Below are 18,691 nucleotides of genomic sequence, written 5' to 3' on the forward strand. Positions count from 1 at the left end.
GCCTATGAACCTGCTGACCATATTGGCTATTTCTTTTACAGTGCTGATGTGATTAAACACCGCGACCAAAATCAGCTTGGAGGAAGAAAGGGTTTATGAGGTACAGTCCATTACTGAGAGAAGCTGTGGTGGCTTGAATAAGAATGGCCCCTACAGGCTCAGATGTTTGAACGCTTAACTACTAGTTGGTGGAACTGTTTGGGGAGAATTAGGACGCATGCCCTTGTTGGAGGAGGTGTGTGGCTGAGGGCAGGCTTTGAGGTTTCAAAGGCCCACACCACTGCCAGTTAACTCTCTCTCTCTCTCTCTGTCTCTCTGTCTCTCTGTCTCTCTCTCTCTCTCTGTCTCTCTCTCTCTCTCTGTCTCTCTCTCTGTCTGTCTGTCTCTCTGTCTCTGTCTGTCTCTCTCTCTGTCTCTCTGTCTGTCTGTCTGTCTCTCTCTGTCTGTCTGTCTCTCTGTCTGTCTGTCTCTCTGTCTCTCTCTGTCTCTCTGTCTCTCTTATGGACCAGATGTAAGCATTCAGATACAGACACTGCTCTAGCTCCATGCCTGCCGGCCTCCACGCTCCCTGCCATGATGGTCATGGACTCACTCTCCGAGACTGTGAGCCCCATTAAGCACTTTCTTCTATAAGTTGCCTTGATCGTGGTCTCTTAGCACAGCAATAGAAAAGAAACTAAGATAGGGGCCAAGGCAGACACTCAAGACAGGAGCTTGAGGTAGAGTACTGCTCTCTGGCTTGCTTCCTCTGGTACTCAGCTGCCTTTCCATACATCCCCGGACCCCCAACCACGAGTGGCACCGCCCACAGTGGGCTGGCCTTTTCCGCATCGGTCATTAATGAAAGCAATGCTCCGCAATCTCCCACAGGCCAGAATGATAGAAGCAGGCCCTCATTTGGGGTTCCCTTTTCCCAGATGTTTGTCAAGTTGACAACCAAGATTAGCCATGACAGTGATGATAGGCATCTCTGCCTTATTTTTTTTTCCCATAAAGAGAATGTACCGGCACTGAAAATAACTCAAACGTTTGCTGAAGATTTTTGAAATATTATCATTTCTGAGTCGATTTTCAGTCGAATCCCACCTTGTCGAAGTCATTTTAATCACAAATAGGCACCCTCTATCTCAAACACTTTTCTGTACTGACTGAAGTAACCATGATTTTTCTCAATAAGTCCTATTGATGTGGTGAGTCACATTTCTGGGTTTTCTGGGGTGAAAACATTCTTTCATCCCTTAGGGAAATTTTTTTCCCTCTGACTATGGTGCACTTTAAAATATTCCATTGCAAAACTGGGATGACGCTATTCATACTCTGTTTTTCTTTCTGTTTTGTGTCTATTAGTCTCTTAAGTTAGGGCTATCTCATTTGGAAATCAAACACAGGCCAGTTTCCAAAATGACCTGTACCTTTTGGGGGGGAATGGTTTTTGTGAATTAGATACTAATCATTCTTTTAAACATCGGTGAACCCGTCTATAAAACTAACTGGATAGGAAGATTTTGTTGTTGTTGCTTTCTGCCAATTTGATTTGTTCAATGTGTTGTGGTCCTATTCAGTCCACACACACACACACACACACACACACACACACACACACACTCCTGCTGACTCGTCCATCTTCCCAGACAGTCCTCTTCCTTCTTTGCTCTTTGTGTGTGTGTGTGTGTGTGTGTTTATGTAAGTGAGGAGAGAGACATACATACATACATACAGACAGACAGACAGACAGACTCACTGAGTTTAATTAGATGTATATGTGTTAGCACGTGCATGAGGCTATTTACTGGAGCATGGACATCCTACCAGTGGCTACAGCACTAAAGAAAATGACCCCCCTCCCCTGGCAACCATTAATTGCCAAAAGCTCCTCAGGAAAGGTCGAGTCCCATGAGCCTCCTCTCTCAGAGGAGTTTTTTTGAGAGGACATTATAAATTATAATTGCATCCCTTTAGTACACATTTACCTATTTGAATTGCATGTTCTGTGAGTTTTATGCTCTTTTAGAAATGTATTTTCTCTACCTAGGTTTTGTTTTAAACCATGATCAAGTTGCCTTTATTCCAGAAGGGAATGAGTCGTTCAACACATGCAAATCAACAATCATGGCTAGGCCCCCAAAGTCAATGCCAAACAGACCAAACAACTTAACTGAAAGCACAGAGCTATGTGGCGGCACACATCTTTAGTCACAGCACTGAGGAGAAGAGGCAGGCAGATCTCCATGAGTTTAAGGCCAGCCTGGTCTACCTAGTGAGTTTTGAGGCTAGCCAGGGCTATATAGTGCAACCCTGACCAAAAGAAAAAAGAAAAGGAAACCAACAACAACAACAAAATAAAACAAAAAAGTGTGAAATACTTAGAAGGAGATTAGTTCAAGATATTGACATAGGAGCAAACTTTTCTGAAATATTATTCAGGAAATAAAGCCAACAATAAATAAATAGTACCTCATGAAACCAAAAGTGTAGCAAAAGAAAATTCTCTCATCCACGTTCTAAAAGTATGTTTGTTTACTACCATCTTTTATTGTGGCTTTTTATTCTTTGGTACCTGTAATATTTTCTGTGCTTTGAATATTTTCATCTTCTAAGATTTTATATATGTATGAGTATTTTGCCTGCGTGTCTATGCAACAATGCATGCAGTACTGGTGGGGGCCAGAAGAGGGCATCATGTCCCCTGGAACTGGAGTTGCAGCTTTAGTTATGAGTCGGGGCAAACTTGGGTCCTCTGGAGGAACAACTAGTGAGCCATCTCTCCAACCCCCTTCTTTTTAGTACTCATTCTTACCAGAGATTTGTCTTACTGATCTTTTCAAAGAGCTGAGCTGGTGGCTCACGTTGGTGTTTTCTGACTGGTTTTTACTTACCTTCTTTTGGCTCAGTCTCTGGAGTTGAATGCTTAGCTCATTTATTTCACTCATTTTTTTCACTATTTTCTTTCCTAATAAATAGCCTTAAAGGTGTAAATTCCACGGCGTACTGCTTTGGCCATTTTACAATGTGATGGAAGGTTTTTACAACCTAATTTTAAGAACTTTGTGGTATAAAAAGGTAAGATTCTTTATACTTTTTTTAACTGACAAGAAACTGAATGACACGATATGTAGCTCCCAAACCTACAGAAATGTATTCATTGTATTACCAATATCTATTAATGATGTTTAAATGTATTATTTAGTGGTCAGAAAACATTGTAGCTTATGGATCATTTGCAGGCCTCTGCGTGGCTCCCTAGATGGCCTCTTTCTCAAACACCCTGTGTGTGCAGGGAGATGGCGCGCTCCCTAGTGAGTACTGAAGGCGTGTGCGGTGAATGATGTTGAGAATTCTGGTAACCCATTTCAGTCTCACTTCTGGAAGTTTCTTTGTATTAGTGATCTCAAATTCCTGAACTGATGTGTCTGGTTGTTCCATTTTCCCTCTGTCTCCCCTCATGGATATGCTATGATCACTTTAATCTTCAGTCTTCCAACTTTTCTTTTTAATAAAGTATATTTGCAGCAACTCTTTTTTTACTCATGTAGTTTTTTTTTGCTTTTTGTTGTTTTTTTGTTTTTACAAGACAGGGTTTCTCTGTATTGTTTTTGAGGCTGTCGGTCCAGCCCGGCCTCGAACTCACAGAGATCCGCCTGCCTCTGCCTCCCGAGTGCTGGGGTTAAAGGCGTGCGCCACCACCGCACAGCCTCGTGTATTTTTTTTTTTTAGACAAGCTCTTGCAATGCCATCCTAGGCTTGCCTTGAACTCGCAATGCTTCTGTCTGGGCCTCCCAACTTCTGGGATGGCAACCACAAACCCTGACTCCACCACCAGTTTTCCACAGACATTTCCCCCACCCTCGGCTGACCGCTAAACTGCTTGCTGTCTGGACGCAGGGACCTCTGTCTTCTCTACAACATTGGCTCCTGGGCCCGTCCCACCCACTGCCTTTGTCAAGAGTTGGTCCAGCTGGTGTCAAGTTTCCCAAATCTCCAGCAGCTTCCACCATGGCCATCCCACTTTCCGCCTTCTCTGCTCTAACCATTTTTTCTTCGCGCCTGACACTTCTACTTGGTTCTTTTATAAATTTCTTGCTCTGACTTCATGCAGCTTTTATCTTCCCATATCTCCTTAAGTAAATTTAAAGCATTTATTTTAGAGCAGGGCCCATCTGTTCCAGCAAGTCTGCCTCAGATTTGACTGTGTTGTCTGGTTTTCCATCTTTTTTCTACCCAGTGTACTCTTTTGACCTGTGAGCCAGTTGCCTTGGGGGTGAAGAGCCCTGGGGGATGGGCTACAGGTAGCCTGTGTGTGTTGGAGTCTTGACTTTAAGCAAGTGGTGGAGGTGGGCTACCAGCACCCCACAGCCACGGGAGGAAGGACGCTGCTGCGGATTTCCTGACTGAAGCCCTCCAGGCAGCACCGGAGGAGGCCTCTCCCAGATGTGTGTGCCTCTGTCAGGGCAGGCAGTGATTATGCATGGCAGCCTGGAGGATGCGAGTGCTTTCCTCCACCCTGGCTTCTCATTGGTTCTCTCCTCATGCCCAGTGCACCCTGGCCTGGTGATCTCACACTCCCTACTGTGTCTACAGCTTCTTCATAGACGACTGTGGGTTGAGAAGGGCAGCCATGTTGGCAGGAAGCCATCACCCCGGTGGTTGTCACACCTGACCCACCAATCTCCAATGATGATGGTCTCTGCTTTCTACAGGGACTCATCCTGGTGTTTGTGTCCCCACCCCAGAACAACATGGCTGTGCTGTGTACACTGAGGTTTCACTCACATGCAGCTCCCGTGTGACATGGGACAGCCTCCCTCCCATCCTGACATTCCAGCAAGGCTCCTCCTTCCTGATGCTGGAAAAGAGAACTAACACCAGTAAGGAATCCTGCCCTGAGATGGGGGAAAGCTCTGGAGGGCTTGTGAGGACAAGGAGCCCAGGTGCCTCTGTGTGGTGACAGCTCTTGGTTTTGTGCTTCAGGTCCACAGGTGGGAACTTCTGTTAGGCAAGGCCTCCCGTTGGCATCCCTCCATCTGCCTCACACCCATGCTGCCTCTCCATCTTCCTAATCCTGCCCCCACTTGCCATCAGAGCCTGGCCTCTGGGGCAATGGCTGCTCTTATCTCCCTGGGGACCCAATTCCTCTCACACCTTCACATCTCTGGGTCTGGTGCACTCCCGAGTGGGTGCACGTGCGTGTGCACACACACATGCACACACACATACACACACATGCATACACACATGCACACGCACATACATACACACACGCGCACACACACATGCGCATACACACATACACACATGCATACACACATACACACACATGCATACACACACACACACACACATACACACACACACACATACCAGGACATTGCAACAAGGCTGTAAAGCAGCCTCTTCATACCCTCCATCAGTTATCTTCCCCTGTCTGACTACCTCCTGCTGTCCTCAGTTCACCCACACAGGACTCCGCACTTTGCCCAGTCCCCTTCTTAAAGAGACCCAACGCTGAGAGGGCCGGCAGGGATGAGATACCGAGGCTTTGAACAAGACCCCCTAACTCTCCGCCCCCCAGGTTGCCCTTCAAGTCTGTCCTCCCACCCACCTAGCTTCACGGCTCCCCTGAGCCCGGCCCTCCTGCCTATCCCACCTCAGAAGCGTGGGAGGCTGCTGCTCTCTGTGCTGACTCCAGTGCTCTCTTACAGCATTCTCTTGCCATCCCTCCACACCTGGGGAGGGGACGGCACCAGCTCCCCCCACACCTGGGGAGGGGAAGGCACCAGCTCCCCACACCTGGCCACAAAATTTGTCCTGCCTTCCTCAAAGGCCCCAGAGGAAGGTCACTGAGCAGGCAGACACCCCTCCCCTGGGATATGGCATAGCTCTCAGGTAGAACTCACTGCCCTCTTTCCTGTTCAGAGAACAGGGTTAGGGGCTGCTGTGTTTACAGTGCTGACTGTGGCGGGTCTGGAGATGGTGATGAGCATGTGAAATAGAATGGACATATGAAGCTGTGTGTGTGTGTGTGTGTTGGTGTGGGAATGCTGTTGTGTGACTGAGTGTGAGAGGGTGATCAGGGGAGACATTAACCCTAGGACACACTGGCAGAGTCCCTGACCTCTGAGGAACAGAGGGTTGTAGTGGCAGTGCCACCTGGTGGCCATAGCAGCACGACATGCCACCTCACCCCAGCAACCTGTAAACCAGCAGTTCTCAGCCTGTGGGTCGCCACCCTGGGGGGGAGGGGGGTCGAACACCCTTTCATAGGGTTCGCCTAAGACCATCAAAAAACACTAACATTTACATTGCTATTCATAACAGTAGCAAAACTACAGTTATAAAGCAGGAAAGAAAGTAATTTGAAGGTTGGGGGTAACCTCAACAGCAGGACGTATTAAGGTTGAAGCATTAGGAAGGCTGAGAACCACTGCTGTAACACAGGACACATGTGCGCCGATTCCCCCCCCCCCCCCCAGCTCCTCCTTTGGGGTCCAACCCACTTGCTTGTCACCCATATGCCCCATGACAGAACTGCCCAGACTTCCCAGACTGCAGATGGAGCTCCTGCTCTCCAGGATAGCCTTCTCTCCTATAGAAAGAGGCCTTGGAGAGGAGCCAGACATGCTGGGCTGCCTTGCAGCCTAGCCTTGGCAAAGCACCTCGCCAAACCTCGGGCCACTCAACTACATAATGGGCCAGCGGCACCTATGCTATGGAATCTTGTGATGTTCAAATAAAATGCCAACTGCAGCCCTTAAGTCTGGAGGACGGGGTAGTTACCAGAGGCCAAGGGGACTGTCTTTGTGTCCTGTGACTTTATGAGAGCTGCCTGCAGGCTTACATGGAGACAGCCTTTCTCTCACCCAGCCTTGTCTCCAGTCTTCATCCCTGACACCCCCAGGTTGACCACCCTGCCAGTCATGCTGGAGCTCCTCCCATTACACTGGGCTAGAGGGATGGGTAGGCACCCAGGCCACTTTCCAGTCCTCTCTCTGCAACCACAGTCCACTGTCCACTGAGTCCTGAGAGTCAGCAGCTCTCAGGTCCACTCCTCATCCAGCCAGGGCCAAGCTTTGCCCAGAAAGGCGGGCACCACGGTGTGGCATCTGGGCCCTTCCTGGGTTAGCTTTACCCCTTCATCTCTGCATTTCTTCCCAAGTCACCTGCCCTTCATCTTTGCCTTCACAGGGGCAGTTTCTTCAACCACCGGGCCTCCCTCTCCTGTCTGCCAGAAAACAGCACCTGTTCATCCTTAGCTTAACTGTGGTTCTCACGCTTGGGCTCCCACGGGGCACACCAGAGCCTGGCACACAGGCACCTGTGGCTGAGCTGGGTCTGCTGCTTTCATCTAGCTGTGAGACCCTCCAGGCCTCAAACACAGAGCAGGTTAGCAAGGACCCCGGCACAGAGTTCTGCATGCCCAGCAAATGAGCTACAGGTTATCCACATAATTTGATGGCAAGGAGAGATATCATAGCCTGGGCCTGAAGGGGGCCATAGGCTGGGAATGGACAGCAGCGCAGGTGGAGGGGAGCAACAAATCCCACTGGGTTTGCACTCAAGTTGTCCAAAGGGTTATGGAGGAGTGCTGGTGACGTTAGCACTGAGGTCACGTGCAGAGGAACAGGACCCATAGCCTAGTCTAGGAGCCCATGGCTCTGAGAAGACAGAGAGCCTAGGGGAGCTCAAAACAGTACTGGGCAGAGGTCACATGAAGCCTACATCTGGAGGCCAGGGACCAGCCTGGACATCCTGAGACCACTCAGTGTTAATAGTTGTTTCTAAACCCACAGGCTAAGCAAAGGCAGCAGATGGGCTCTGTGTTCCCAACGGTGAGGCTGCCATCCCAAGACATCACCATGGTCACAGGGTGGCCCTATGGGTCTCCTCCAGGACCATCCACCCTTATGAAAGGAGAGTAATGTCCGGGCTCTTCATAGATCATCACTGATTGGTTAGGATGTGGGAGGTGGAAAGGAGGAGGTAGGCAAATTAGGGGAGGAGTCTCCTCACAGCTTTTTGCACAGCAGCAAATGCCCATACATCTGGGCACGCAGGGACAAAGTCAACAGACACAAACCAGTGTCAAGTCCAGCATGGAAACTCACACTTGGGGAGACCCCTTCCACAACACTCGGAGAAACTGGGATGTGGGACTGATGGTTACCCAGACAGCCGTGCAGCTAAGGAGAGGCTCTGAGGTCCAGGTGTGGGTTGTATGGGCATTAGTACCAGGGCAGGCCAGCATGCAGGGATGTAGAAGGAGACACAGGTCACCTCCTCCAAGCAGCTTCCCTGGTTGCTTCCGACTCTAAGGTCTTCCTCTCCAGTCCACACTCCACCAACTGATGCCACTCACGGTTTCCATCTGAGCCTCTTGTGTGCCAAGCAACCCTAGCCCTCATATCTGGCCCAGGAATTATCTCAGCAGGTCTGTGACATGCCCTGCCCCCAGAACATGGCTGTCCCAGAAGAGGGATTAGGTACTAGGGTAGAGATTTTAGTAGCCAGAGAGTTTCTAGGGTGTTTGCCTGTGCCTGGTGCTTCCCCTCCACCTAATGTACAGACAGAGTCCACAGACAGCCTCCTGGGGGAGGGTTGGTAGAAAGAAATAGATTTATTCTCATGTACAAAGCACTCAGCCCACGGGACCACACACAACAGGTGCACAGAGTCCTAGAAAAAACGCATCTCTCTAAAGGCAACTCAGAGTAGGTAAGGCAGGTGGCCCCTCCCCCACCCACAATACACACAGAACGAAACAGAAGAGAAGCCGGTGGCCACTCACCCAAGGGGGAGTCTCCTGAGCCCCCAGGGCACAAGTGGATATGGCCTTAAAGAGGAGAGAAGCCCTGCGGGGTAAGGCCAGGCCCCTCCCTGATGGCAGGAATGGGAGAGGGGCTCAGGCCAAGGGGATACACTCAGAGGAAAAGAAGGGTTAGACTCTCTGTGCCTTAGGGTGGCAGAGCATGCCACAGCCACTCATGGGCTCCACATACCATGGAGACATTGATCTAAAGAGAGAATAGGCTGTCTAATGATCCGGTCTTGCCTAGTTAGGGAAAGGAGCTTGCTTTCAGGCCACGCCACCTGAAGGGCTCATGAGGGGCTGTCTCCCAGCCCGAGGATCCTTCCTGCCCACCATCCCTGTCTTTTCTGCTGGAGTATTTCCTCTGTAAGAGCACTGAGCTACCCGGCCGTCAGCTTCCTCCAAGGGTCCCAAGCCTACCCGAAGCACAGAGGTGTCCTCAGGACACTTCATCCTATGGCTATTTCTAGCTGGTGACTGTTTTATACCCTCTGCTCACTCAGCAATCTCTTCCGTGAGAATCTTGGAGTCCCCAGGGAATGGGGATTCCACCAGAAAAACAAGCATACTGACCTAGTAGGGCTATAATGGTCACAGAAGGAATTGTGATGCCACTCGGAGATGGAACGGCTTGGGCAGGACTGGGCATGGTATGGTCAAAGGTACAGAACGGAACCACTGCCTCCGGTCACCACTGTGCTCTTGAAGAACAAATGGGCAAGTCTGTGTGAGACTGGGAATCTTGCCTCCCTTCCACAGATGAGAAAGCTGAGCCTGGGAAGGGTAGCATGTGCTGGGTCACAAGGAACATCCTGGCCTAGAACCAATGACCCATGGCTCTGGTTCCCAGTGCATCAGACAGACTGGTAGAGAACTGTGGAAGGAGGGCGGGGCAGGGAGGGTCCCCAGAGGGGATCACTCAGCCTCAAGGCTGCAGCAGCCATTGATGGGAGCCCTGGTGCCGTCCAAATCAGGCACCTCATATTCCTCGTCCAGGAAATCCAGCGAGTTGTTACTTGGGAGGCCTCGGATGGTGAACTTGTGGGACACCTTGGTCCAGTGTTCACGGTTGGAGGCTACACGTTCGTACAGCTCTGCTGCCTTGGGGAACAGGTCTTGTAACAGCCTGGGGGTGCAGAGGACGGAGTTAGATCTGAGGTAGACGCGCCACCCTACCCTCTCTAAGCGTGGTCCCCACTGTGCCCCCAGGCTCACTTGTAGATGGGCATGGCGATGTGCTCCATGAAGCTGATCTGCAGTTCAGGGATGTAGGCCTTCTCCCGGTCCATCATCTCCATGGGTCTATTGCCCATGGCCTTCTCCTGCAGACACCAGATCATCAGGCCCAAACCCTCCCAGCCTCGTGCCAGGAACACCCCACCGGCCCCGCACACCACCACCCTGAGCATTCTGAGGTCACCTGACACATACCAAGTCTCCCTGGGAGAAGAACTCTTTGTAGATCAGCTCCTGGAAGGCAACACTGTCATCATTTCCTGCAAGTGGGATCTGTCCACCTAAGCCCATTTCCAGGGTGACAAACTGAGGCCCAATGTCTCAGTCCCACCCAGGGTCTACCGTCCCTAGCTTGACATTAGATGGTACAATACAGGACCTGGATTCTGCCCTCTTCCTACTAGCCGCTAATTTATTGTGTGACCCTAGGCAAGCCGATGCCCGTCTCTAAGTCATTTCATCGGCGGCCCCGAGGTGGTCTGTATTTCTGACTCCCCAAAATACAACCAGGCTAAATTCAGCATAGAAAGGTGTTCAGGCTGCTGTGCTTCCTCAAGTTGGGGGGCCGGTTCTTACCGCAATCTTTCTGGTGGTCTTCCAGCCCTTTGTCTGGTCAGAGAGGTCACAGGAGGTCATGAGGAGGCAGAGAAGAAGTCTGTGGTGCTGTTTGTTGGTCCGGTCGTAACCCACTGTTGAGGGACAATGGAGTCAAGGAGAGGGGTCCAGGCTCCCGTCCCTTCTGAGAGCAAGGGCCCCACAGCCTGTCCCAAAGTTGGTCTGGAGTGTTCCACGGGGAACAGAGCACACCTATTAGAAGCCGGAGGCCAGTACTGGGTCTGCCTGGAGGGACACTATAACAAGAGATGGGCCAAGGACAGGGCATTAACCGTGGCAGGCGTTCAGGTGGGCAGATCTCCATGCTAAGCCACCCACCCCATCCCAACGGCGAGGTGTGGCACCTTCAGCCATCTTTTGCAGGTCCTTGAAGATGCGGAGGTGGTGTGCCAGGTCTGTGGCCAAGATGATGTCTCTCATCAGGTCCAACATGCGCTGGTAGTCCTGGGGAGGGTGGGGGAGGGGCACCATGGCTCCGGCTGCACACATCCCATCCACCCCGAGGCGGGCGGGTCTGCTCCTACTCTGTCCAGCCAGCTCCCACCAAGCAAACCCCAGACAGCCCCGTCACCTTCCGGGAGAAGTGGTCAAAGATGTTGCAGCCATGGGTGTTGAGGATGGCGATGGCCTGAGCAAAGTGATGCCTCTGTGGGGACAGGAGAGGAAGGTCCCACTGGGCCAAAGTGTCCCCTCACCAGAGGCTCCCAGAGGGGCAGGGAAGACCAGCAGGGACGGGACCCCAAGCTCAGCAGAGCAGGCAGAAAGGGGAGGTAGGGTCTCATTCCCTTTGTGAGTGCTCTGGTAGAACCCTCTGTGGCCCCGGGCAAGCCCCTGGCCAGCTCTGTGCCGCAGAACCCTCAGCTGCCACATGAAGGGGCCTGATAAGGTATGTTCAGAGGGCCTCGAAGGCTGGAAGAAAATTCTGAAATGATCCCCTGATGTCCTGGACACTAATTCATGCAGAAAATATTTGTTTGCTGACAAGGGAAGGCAGTGAGGAGGCAAGGGCAAGGCCCTGTCTCCTGATAGTGAAGGGCTGTCATTCGAAGGAGGAGCAGACTCATCCCATGGGACAGAGGGCAGGACCAGGGCTGCTACAAGGCCTCCTGGGAGATGTGAGCATGCCGTATATCTCTATGGGTGCAAACAGAGCAAGCCTCCGGAGGGGATGCAAAGGGAGACAGCCTAGGGCAAGGTGACCTTGGAAATGTGGTTCCCACACTGAACCACGACCTGCACAAGAGAAGTTCAGCCATCTCAGATCTTGTGCCTGACCCAAGAAACTGCTGGAGAGCAGAGCAGCCCCAGGAATCTAAACTGAGAGGACTAAGGCTGGCCCAGGCCTAAGGGACACGCAGGATTGAGGGGCGGGGCTGCTCTGTTCCCACTGGTTTTGCAAACCTGGCTCAGGATGACCCAGTGTCCCTGGCCATGGCCCTAGTCACAGTCCCACCTGTGCCTGCTTCAGGAAAATGAGGCCCACGAGGCACAGCTCCTACAGCCTAGCTGGCGAGCATGTCGTGAGAACAGTCTAGCTTGGAAGTTGCTGGCCTTTGGGGGTTCAGGACAGGCTGGGCAGGATGGCAATTTACCTCCATGACAGAGCCCTCCGAGCTGTAGAGTGCGGCCAGCACAGATTTCTGGAAAAGCCAGGAAAAGCTCTGGTTACCCCTCCCATGTGGATCACCTCCCCCTGAGGTTATGGCTCCTTCCTCCAATCCCAGCTGTGGGCCTCACTGCCATCTCTCCTGGGGCTGGGAAAGGCAAGGCAGAGGGTCCCCATTGTGAGCAGGGCAGCCTCTCACCGAGGCCACCTGGAAGGAGTTGTTCGTGCCTCTGTGGTCCAGGTCGTGACACATGCAGGAAATAAACAAGGCAAAGATCTCGATGTCCCTGGGTGGGGAGCAGAAAAAGAGAAATGTCACCCAGAGCTTCCTCCCTGGGCGCCTCAGAGAAGAGACAGCTGGACGAGATGCCCAGGGGCCACCCAGTCAGGGGGTTCCGGAAAGCAGCTCTACTTCAGAGCGTGGCAGCCCTGGGGAATCAGGGCCAACGTTCTCTGTGACTGAGCAGCCCCTTTGGGGAAGGCTCCCCCCTGAGCAAAGAGGACAGAAAGAGTGGCCAGGTGAAGGACCTGCCGCACAGCTGGGGCTTCGTTGCTGGTGGAAGTGGAAAGGGTGGCCGCTTACTCGAGGTAGCTGGAAAGCTCCAGGTTCTTATAGAGCAGGTAGCAGAAGTGGGAGACAGAAAAGGCGTGCATCCAGTTGTGGTAGGGCGGGTCCCGGTAGCCTTTCTTCACCATCAAGCAGAACCTGGGGGAGCCGAGAGGGGCCTTAGCCTCGTCTCCTTCTGGAAGGCCCCCCGACTCTGCCCGGCACATTTTCTTGCCTTTCTTTATACATGATCCAGTGTCTGAGAACGGCTTCTCATTCACAGATCCCTCCCGGCTCCCACAAACCCAGTCCTCCCCCCAGGTATCTTTAGAAAGACCTTCCTGAGAACCCTTGGGGCAACGGACGTGAGGTGGGAACAACAGGGATGGAGGCTGAGGCTCTGCTCCAAGGGCAGTGCTGGGGCGCATACCGGGCCAGAGTTGGGCAGTCGATTTTGTAGTTATTGATGAAGTTCATATCTTGCAGCATGCTCAGGATGGCCTGCAAGGCAGCGAGAGGGCGTGTCAGAGGGACTGTCACTACCAAGATGTGGCTCCTGTCTCTACCTCTCTTGGATCCTCACAAAAATTTTAGTCTTAAAACTCCAAACCTAAACTAAAAGACAACTGAACAGATGAACAGGCACATATCAAGCTGTTGAGGGATTTGAGAGCTAAGTCTTCTTGGAGGCAAGCTCACACACAGTCTTAGATCAAGGGCAGGGTTGCAAGCCTCAAGGCCACACCCCTATGGTAGCTTTGGACAGCCCACCGCTGTCCCCTAAACAGCCCCATGGCCCCATGATGGCAAGCGGCATGCCCTTCCTATCTCTGAAGGAGCCTCCATCGCCTTCCTTGGTGCTTCTGCCTTACCTGGAAGTTCTTATGCACATCTAACTGACATCTATATTTCCCACACTCCACTCCCACCCAGGCTGAGAAGGGCCAGCTCACCATAGAAGTGTCGTCCTCGGGCAGAGAGCGAGGAGTGTAGGTGAAGTTGGCAAAGTTAGAGTCAATGGCGGCCACAGGTTGGATCCCATCGTGGAGAAGCTTGGTGTACTCATCATCAGAGACCTAGCACAGACAAGCCAGGCGTGAGCTCTCCGGGGTCCTTCCCATCAAATTCCTATGCAGATGGGGGTGTCCCTTGCCCAGCATACACCAAGCTGGATCCCAACTCTCCATATCGTCACTGCACAGATCACCACAGCACTGCAGCCCGCATGCCTGTGTCCCCTGCCTATGCACAGATGACCACATTCATGACAGCCAAAGGATGTCATAGAGAATGTCCCCATTCATGACACCCCAAGCTGTGGTAGCCTTACACAGACACTAAGTCCAGCAGCTTGTCTCTCAGGGAGAGCTTTCTAATATCTAATTCTAATATCTGATCTCAAAGCCATTGTGCCTATTCCCACAGTCAACAGTGACTGGGACACATGTGAGAGGAAATATCGAAATGACTTCATATACTCTTTGGAAACAGGAAAGGGGAACGGGACTGGAGTGTTAGCAACTAGGACCATGAAGGGCTGTGTGGCCACTGCAGCCAGAGAGTAGTAGGGGAACGCCCCAGCAAGGTTTCAGCCTCCAGGGCTCCCCCAAATGGGGCACACTCTGTGGACATGGAATGAGGGTAGCTGTCTGAACCAAATTACCCCTGGGTGAAAACATGCTGGTTGCTTCCAGACTGGGCTGGACTGAGAGAAAGGCTCAGGAGAGAGGGGTGTGAGAAGGGGGAGATGTTCCCTAGGCAGAGCAGGGGACCAGGCATTGGTGTGGGTCTATTTTCACAGTCTCAAGAGTCAGAAACAGGAAAGCTCAGCCTGGACCTGGGCTGCAGAGGATTCTGGGAGTCGGGGAAGAAGTGTGGAGCAGGTGGCTCCAAGACCCTAAGAAGTACAGAAGTTGCAAGCACGCCTCACCTTCATATGGTACATCATCATCTCATTGGCCAGGTGGCTGCGGTACTGGGCCTCATTCACCTTTTTGTATAGGAGAGACTGGGGGGGAGAAGGTGAAGAAGATGGGGTTGGAGTTGGAGGCTGTGACATCCTCAGGTTGCCCAGAACTGGTCCAAAGGGGTCAGACTGCAGGAGTTCTCCTTCCTGTCCCCTTGGAGGCCCAGTGTAAGCCGTTAGCAACAGCCCAGTCTTCAGGTTCCTTCCCACTCTCCTCTCAGCTCTCACTGGCCTTCCCTCTGTCTTAACACCTGAGGCACTCCGTGCATGGGTGTGTCTGCTGAGCCTGACCAGACTTCTGTGGCAGAACCTGGTGGCCCTTGGAGGAGATCAGAGGGAGAAACTGACTTGTGAACCTGGGCTGGATTTTCAGGTTACAGCTGCCAAGAGCCTGGGCAGAAAGACCCAACATTTGCCACAAAGAAACGGACTAGTAGATTGGGTCGGAGTTGCTGGAGGAGGGGTGGCAGACTAGCAATAGGGTTTTCTATGTGTGCGTCGGTCTTTTGTTTGTTGGTACAGTGTCCTGTGTAGCCAGGCTGGCTTCCAGCTTGCTGTATAGCCAAGGTTTTGACCTCCTGGTCCTCCTGCCTCTCTCTCTCAAGTTCTGAGATTACAGGCCCATACTACCAGCCCGGTAGAACTAGGTGTTCTGCTTGCTTGTTTGGTCTTTTCCTTTTTCATGATCCTGGGAAGCTGGGTGGACAGGCCGGGAAATAGTATCCCCAGCTTTCATGCAGAACCAGCAGAGGCAGCCAGCAATGTACCACAGGCTGCACAGCACCTCACTCCCTGGGATCTGAGCCCTGTGCAAGGATGGACAGGCCGGAGCCGAGAGAGCCCATGTGGGGGTGTAGAAGGCCACCCTCCCCGCCCCAGGCGTGCTCCCTCACGTGGGCAATGCTGATGCCACAGTAGATGGAGAAGGCTGTGGCCAGGTCCTCATCGAACTTGCTGAACCACGGCCCATTGATCTTGTTCACTAGTTCAGCCACACCGATGACCTCTGGGAAGACAGAGAAATAGAAACTGCCGGTGAAGGGGTCCAGTGAGACCGGCCCTTCCCTAACTCCTCTGGCTCAACCCCAGGCAATCCCAATCGCTTCAACTCCGGAACCCTAGCGGATCAGAAAAGACCGCCTTCCACTATGCCCCGCCCCGGCCCCGGCCCCGCCCCGCCCAATTTCTCAGGTCCCGTCCCCCGGCGACCAGGAGTCCTCACCCTGGTTCTCGTTTTTGATAGGGAAGCAGAGGATGTTGCGCGTGCGGAAGCCTGTGCTGTCGTCTACACCGCGATAGAAAAGCGGATGGGCGTATGCGTCCGGGATGTTCAGGATCTGGCCTGTGGTTGCCACGTGGCCCGCAATGCCCTGGTCCGCCGGGATGCGGATCTCATAGCTCTGCCCAAACAGGAATGGAGTGGAAAGCAGAAGTTGGCCTGGATACAGACAACCTTCAAATGTGGCTTGCTCCCCAGGACCCTTCTGTACTCCCAGACACCCTCCATACTCAGTCACCTCATCGTCCACCACACCGCCATCGAACACCTTGGCTACCAGCTCATTCTGATCCAGCAGGAACACCGAGCAGCTGTGGAAAGAAGTGGTTGGTCCCTGGGGGCCTGAGGTCCCTCCAACCATGCATGACTAGGGTAGCGACTTCTGACCTGAGATGCTCCGTTTGCTTTTTATCTGTTTTGTATTGTATTGTTTTTAGTTCCTACTATGTATCACTGAAACCCATAGCAAGCAAAGCTAGAGCTATACCGGTTGAAACAAGAGCGCAGTCCAAAGGAAATGCCAAACAAGAAGGCAGGGAGGGGCAGAGGCGGTGAGGACTGAGGCCTCAGTCTCCCTCCCCATCCCCACTTCTGCTCACATCTCTGCATTGCTGAGGTTTCTGGCCTCGGTGATGATCTCCTGTAGTAGGACAGAGACATCATCTGGAGAAAGGGTTAAGGAGAGGAGAAGCGTTGTGAGACCTGAGGAATGCCAGGCAAGGCCTCCACGTCCCCTCCCCAGACAGCCTGTGTGGGAGACAGTCACTCACCCAGGTGAGTGAAGAGGTTCTTTGCCACTTGGAGAAGAGCCTGAGAAGGAGGAAGTGGAGATCATAGTGTTGGGCCAGGGCTTACCCTAACTAAGCCCTGTTGCCAATGGTAACTAAACCCTGTTGCCAACGGCCTCTGTCCTCATTCCTTCCTCAGGGCTCCAGGATATGCTGGAAACTGACGTGTCTAATGAAAGCCTTTGGCTGCTAAGTGAAGGAGTAGAGGGACAGCCAGTGAAGATGAGCAGGGAGCCCCTAGATCGCAGATGTCCACCGCCTTTGCCTCTTGCTGCCCAGATGTTGTGGCAGTACCATTGTCAGACAGTAGAGGGCAGTCACAGACAATGCCTACAGCCCAGGCAACTACTGACTGCCCTCTGAGTCTTTCAGGTCACCTAGCTGCACCAGGGCAGTGCTGCTACTACCCCGGATGGACACAGGAAAGTATCGTCCTCGTGGACAGCCTTCTAGGGCCAGAGGTGGTCCCCAGGAAAAGCTCAAGGCAGGCACTCACCTGGCACTCACACTTGAGCTTCTGCTCCTTCTGGAAGGCCAAGGTGCTGGTGAGCACCGTGCCTGTGTAGTGGAAGCAGTGTTGGATCACATGTTCATCCTGGTCTGTGAACCTGGCGGGTACCACCCGAGAGAGGACAGAATATAGGCTTCTCAGCCCTCTTTTTACCTCCACAATGCAGGGATCCCATATCTAACAGCCGATGGAACTCTCTTCTCACTGAGGACAATTATACTCCCTCCCTGTCAGGTTGAGTACTCTCTCAAGGGAAATGTCTACTTGTCCTCAGGCCAAAATGTGGGTTCCTCCTTAGGCTACTGTTCTGTTTTTGTTTTTTGAGGCAGGGTTTAAAACATGTTGCCCAGGCTGGCCCAGAACTGCTAGGCTCAAGTGATCTCCCCACTTCAGACTCCCTAGAAGCTGGAGCTACTACCATACCAGCACACCAAGAGAGCTACTGCTTCTTGAAACCAAAACTGTATCTCCCTTCTCTGATTGGGGTCACTCAGACCAAGGCTAGTCTCCTCCCTCAGACTAGAGACTTGCCAAGACCAGAGCTGACAGTCCTCCTGCTCCTCTATGATGCCCCATCCTCTCCCACAGCCTCATGGAGAGGCAGTAGCAAAAACAACAACAACAAGACAGACGATGGAGAGTCAGCAATCTCGCATTAACAAACTGAGGCTCACCACTGCCTAGCCCCTTCTCACATTGGTATCCTGCCCTGCCTCTCAGCTCCAACTCCGTGTTGGTACTCCCTACCCCCAAACTCACAAGTCTCCTCCAAGCTTGTTGAAGGCACAAGCCAGAGCCACCACCTGGTCGGTGGCCCGGCTGATGACAGGGACACACAGCATAGCCTGCAGCTCACAGCCCAACATGTTTTGTAGCTGTTGCACATCATCCTGCAGGCAGACAAGGGATGGTGAGCCAGGGCCGGGGAGGAGGGGCAGTGCGCCCTCCCCCAGCTCTCCACCACACTCTGCAGCCTGCTATGGCATGAGGGTGAGCTGCCACAGTCTCTTGTCCTCCCATCTCTAGGCCATCCCATTCCAAAGGCCCTCTCCCCTCCCCTGGCTCAGCATGGCCATGGCTTACAGAGGTTAGGTCCTTCAACTGGATACACTTCTTGTCTTCCACCACCTGGCCCAGGCGTCCCATGGTCAGCTAGAGAGTGAAGAGAGGCCCAGTTGGTCCAGCTCTCCCTGTATCAGGGATCTCAACGCTTCCTGGTCTTCCAAGTTTGGAAGTTTCACAAACTCTTTGAGCAGTTCAAGAATGGATGGAGCTAATACTGAGGAGCAGAAGACAGGGCAGTAGGGAGGATTGGGGAAACCAGGAGTGGGCTGGAAGGT

At 52.5% G+C, this 18,691-nt stretch overlaps 1 protein-coding gene across 4 annotated transcripts in view; it reads right to left on the bottom strand.

The window, feature by feature from the left end:
* Positions 1–8,592: 8,592 nt before the first annotated feature.
* The window catches only part of Pde2a (phosphodiesterase 2A), a 91,831-nt gene continuing 81,732 nt past the window's right edge, over positions 8,593–18,691 (bottom strand). For all 4 annotated transcript variants that reach the window (XM_005074021.4, XM_005074022.4, XM_040757753.1 and 1 more), the window contains 20 exons: positions 18,435–18,503; positions 18,111–18,241; positions 17,337–17,448; positions 16,823–16,862; positions 16,652–16,715; positions 16,291–16,363; positions 15,996–16,173; positions 15,667–15,779; positions 14,738–14,815; positions 13,761–13,883; positions 13,238–13,308; positions 12,844–12,966; positions 12,460–12,547; positions 12,247–12,294; positions 11,226–11,300; positions 10,999–11,098; positions 10,616–10,728; positions 10,235–10,273; positions 10,019–10,125; positions 8,593–9,929 (listed from right to left, as the gene is read on the bottom strand). In XM_005074021.4, the coding sequence (XP_005074078.1) occupies positions 9,719–9,929; positions 10,019–10,125; positions 10,235–10,273; positions 10,616–10,728; positions 10,999–11,098; positions 11,226–11,300; positions 12,247–12,294; positions 12,460–12,547; positions 12,844–12,966; positions 13,238–13,308; positions 13,761–13,883; positions 14,738–14,815; positions 15,667–15,779; positions 15,996–16,173; positions 16,291–16,363; positions 16,652–16,715; positions 16,823–16,862; positions 17,337–17,448; positions 18,111–18,241; positions 18,435–18,503 (1,956 nt within the window). In that variant the 3' untranslated portion in view covers positions 8,593–9,718. The remainder of the gene's footprint in view (positions 9,930–10,018; positions 10,126–10,234; positions 10,274–10,615; positions 10,729–10,998; positions 11,099–11,225; positions 11,301–12,246; positions 12,295–12,459; positions 12,548–12,843; positions 12,967–13,237; positions 13,309–13,760; positions 13,884–14,737; positions 14,816–15,666; positions 15,780–15,995; positions 16,174–16,290; positions 16,364–16,651; positions 16,716–16,822; positions 16,863–17,336; positions 17,449–18,110; positions 18,242–18,434; positions 18,504–18,691) is intronic.

Source organism: Mesocricetus auratus, unplaced genomic scaffold (genome assembly GCF_017639785.1).
Source record: "Mesocricetus auratus isolate SY011 unplaced genomic scaffold, BCM_Maur_2.0 Super-Scaffold_4256, whole genome shotgun sequence".
Classification (NCBI taxonomy): domain Eukaryota; kingdom Metazoa; phylum Chordata; class Mammalia; order Rodentia; family Cricetidae; genus Mesocricetus; species Mesocricetus auratus.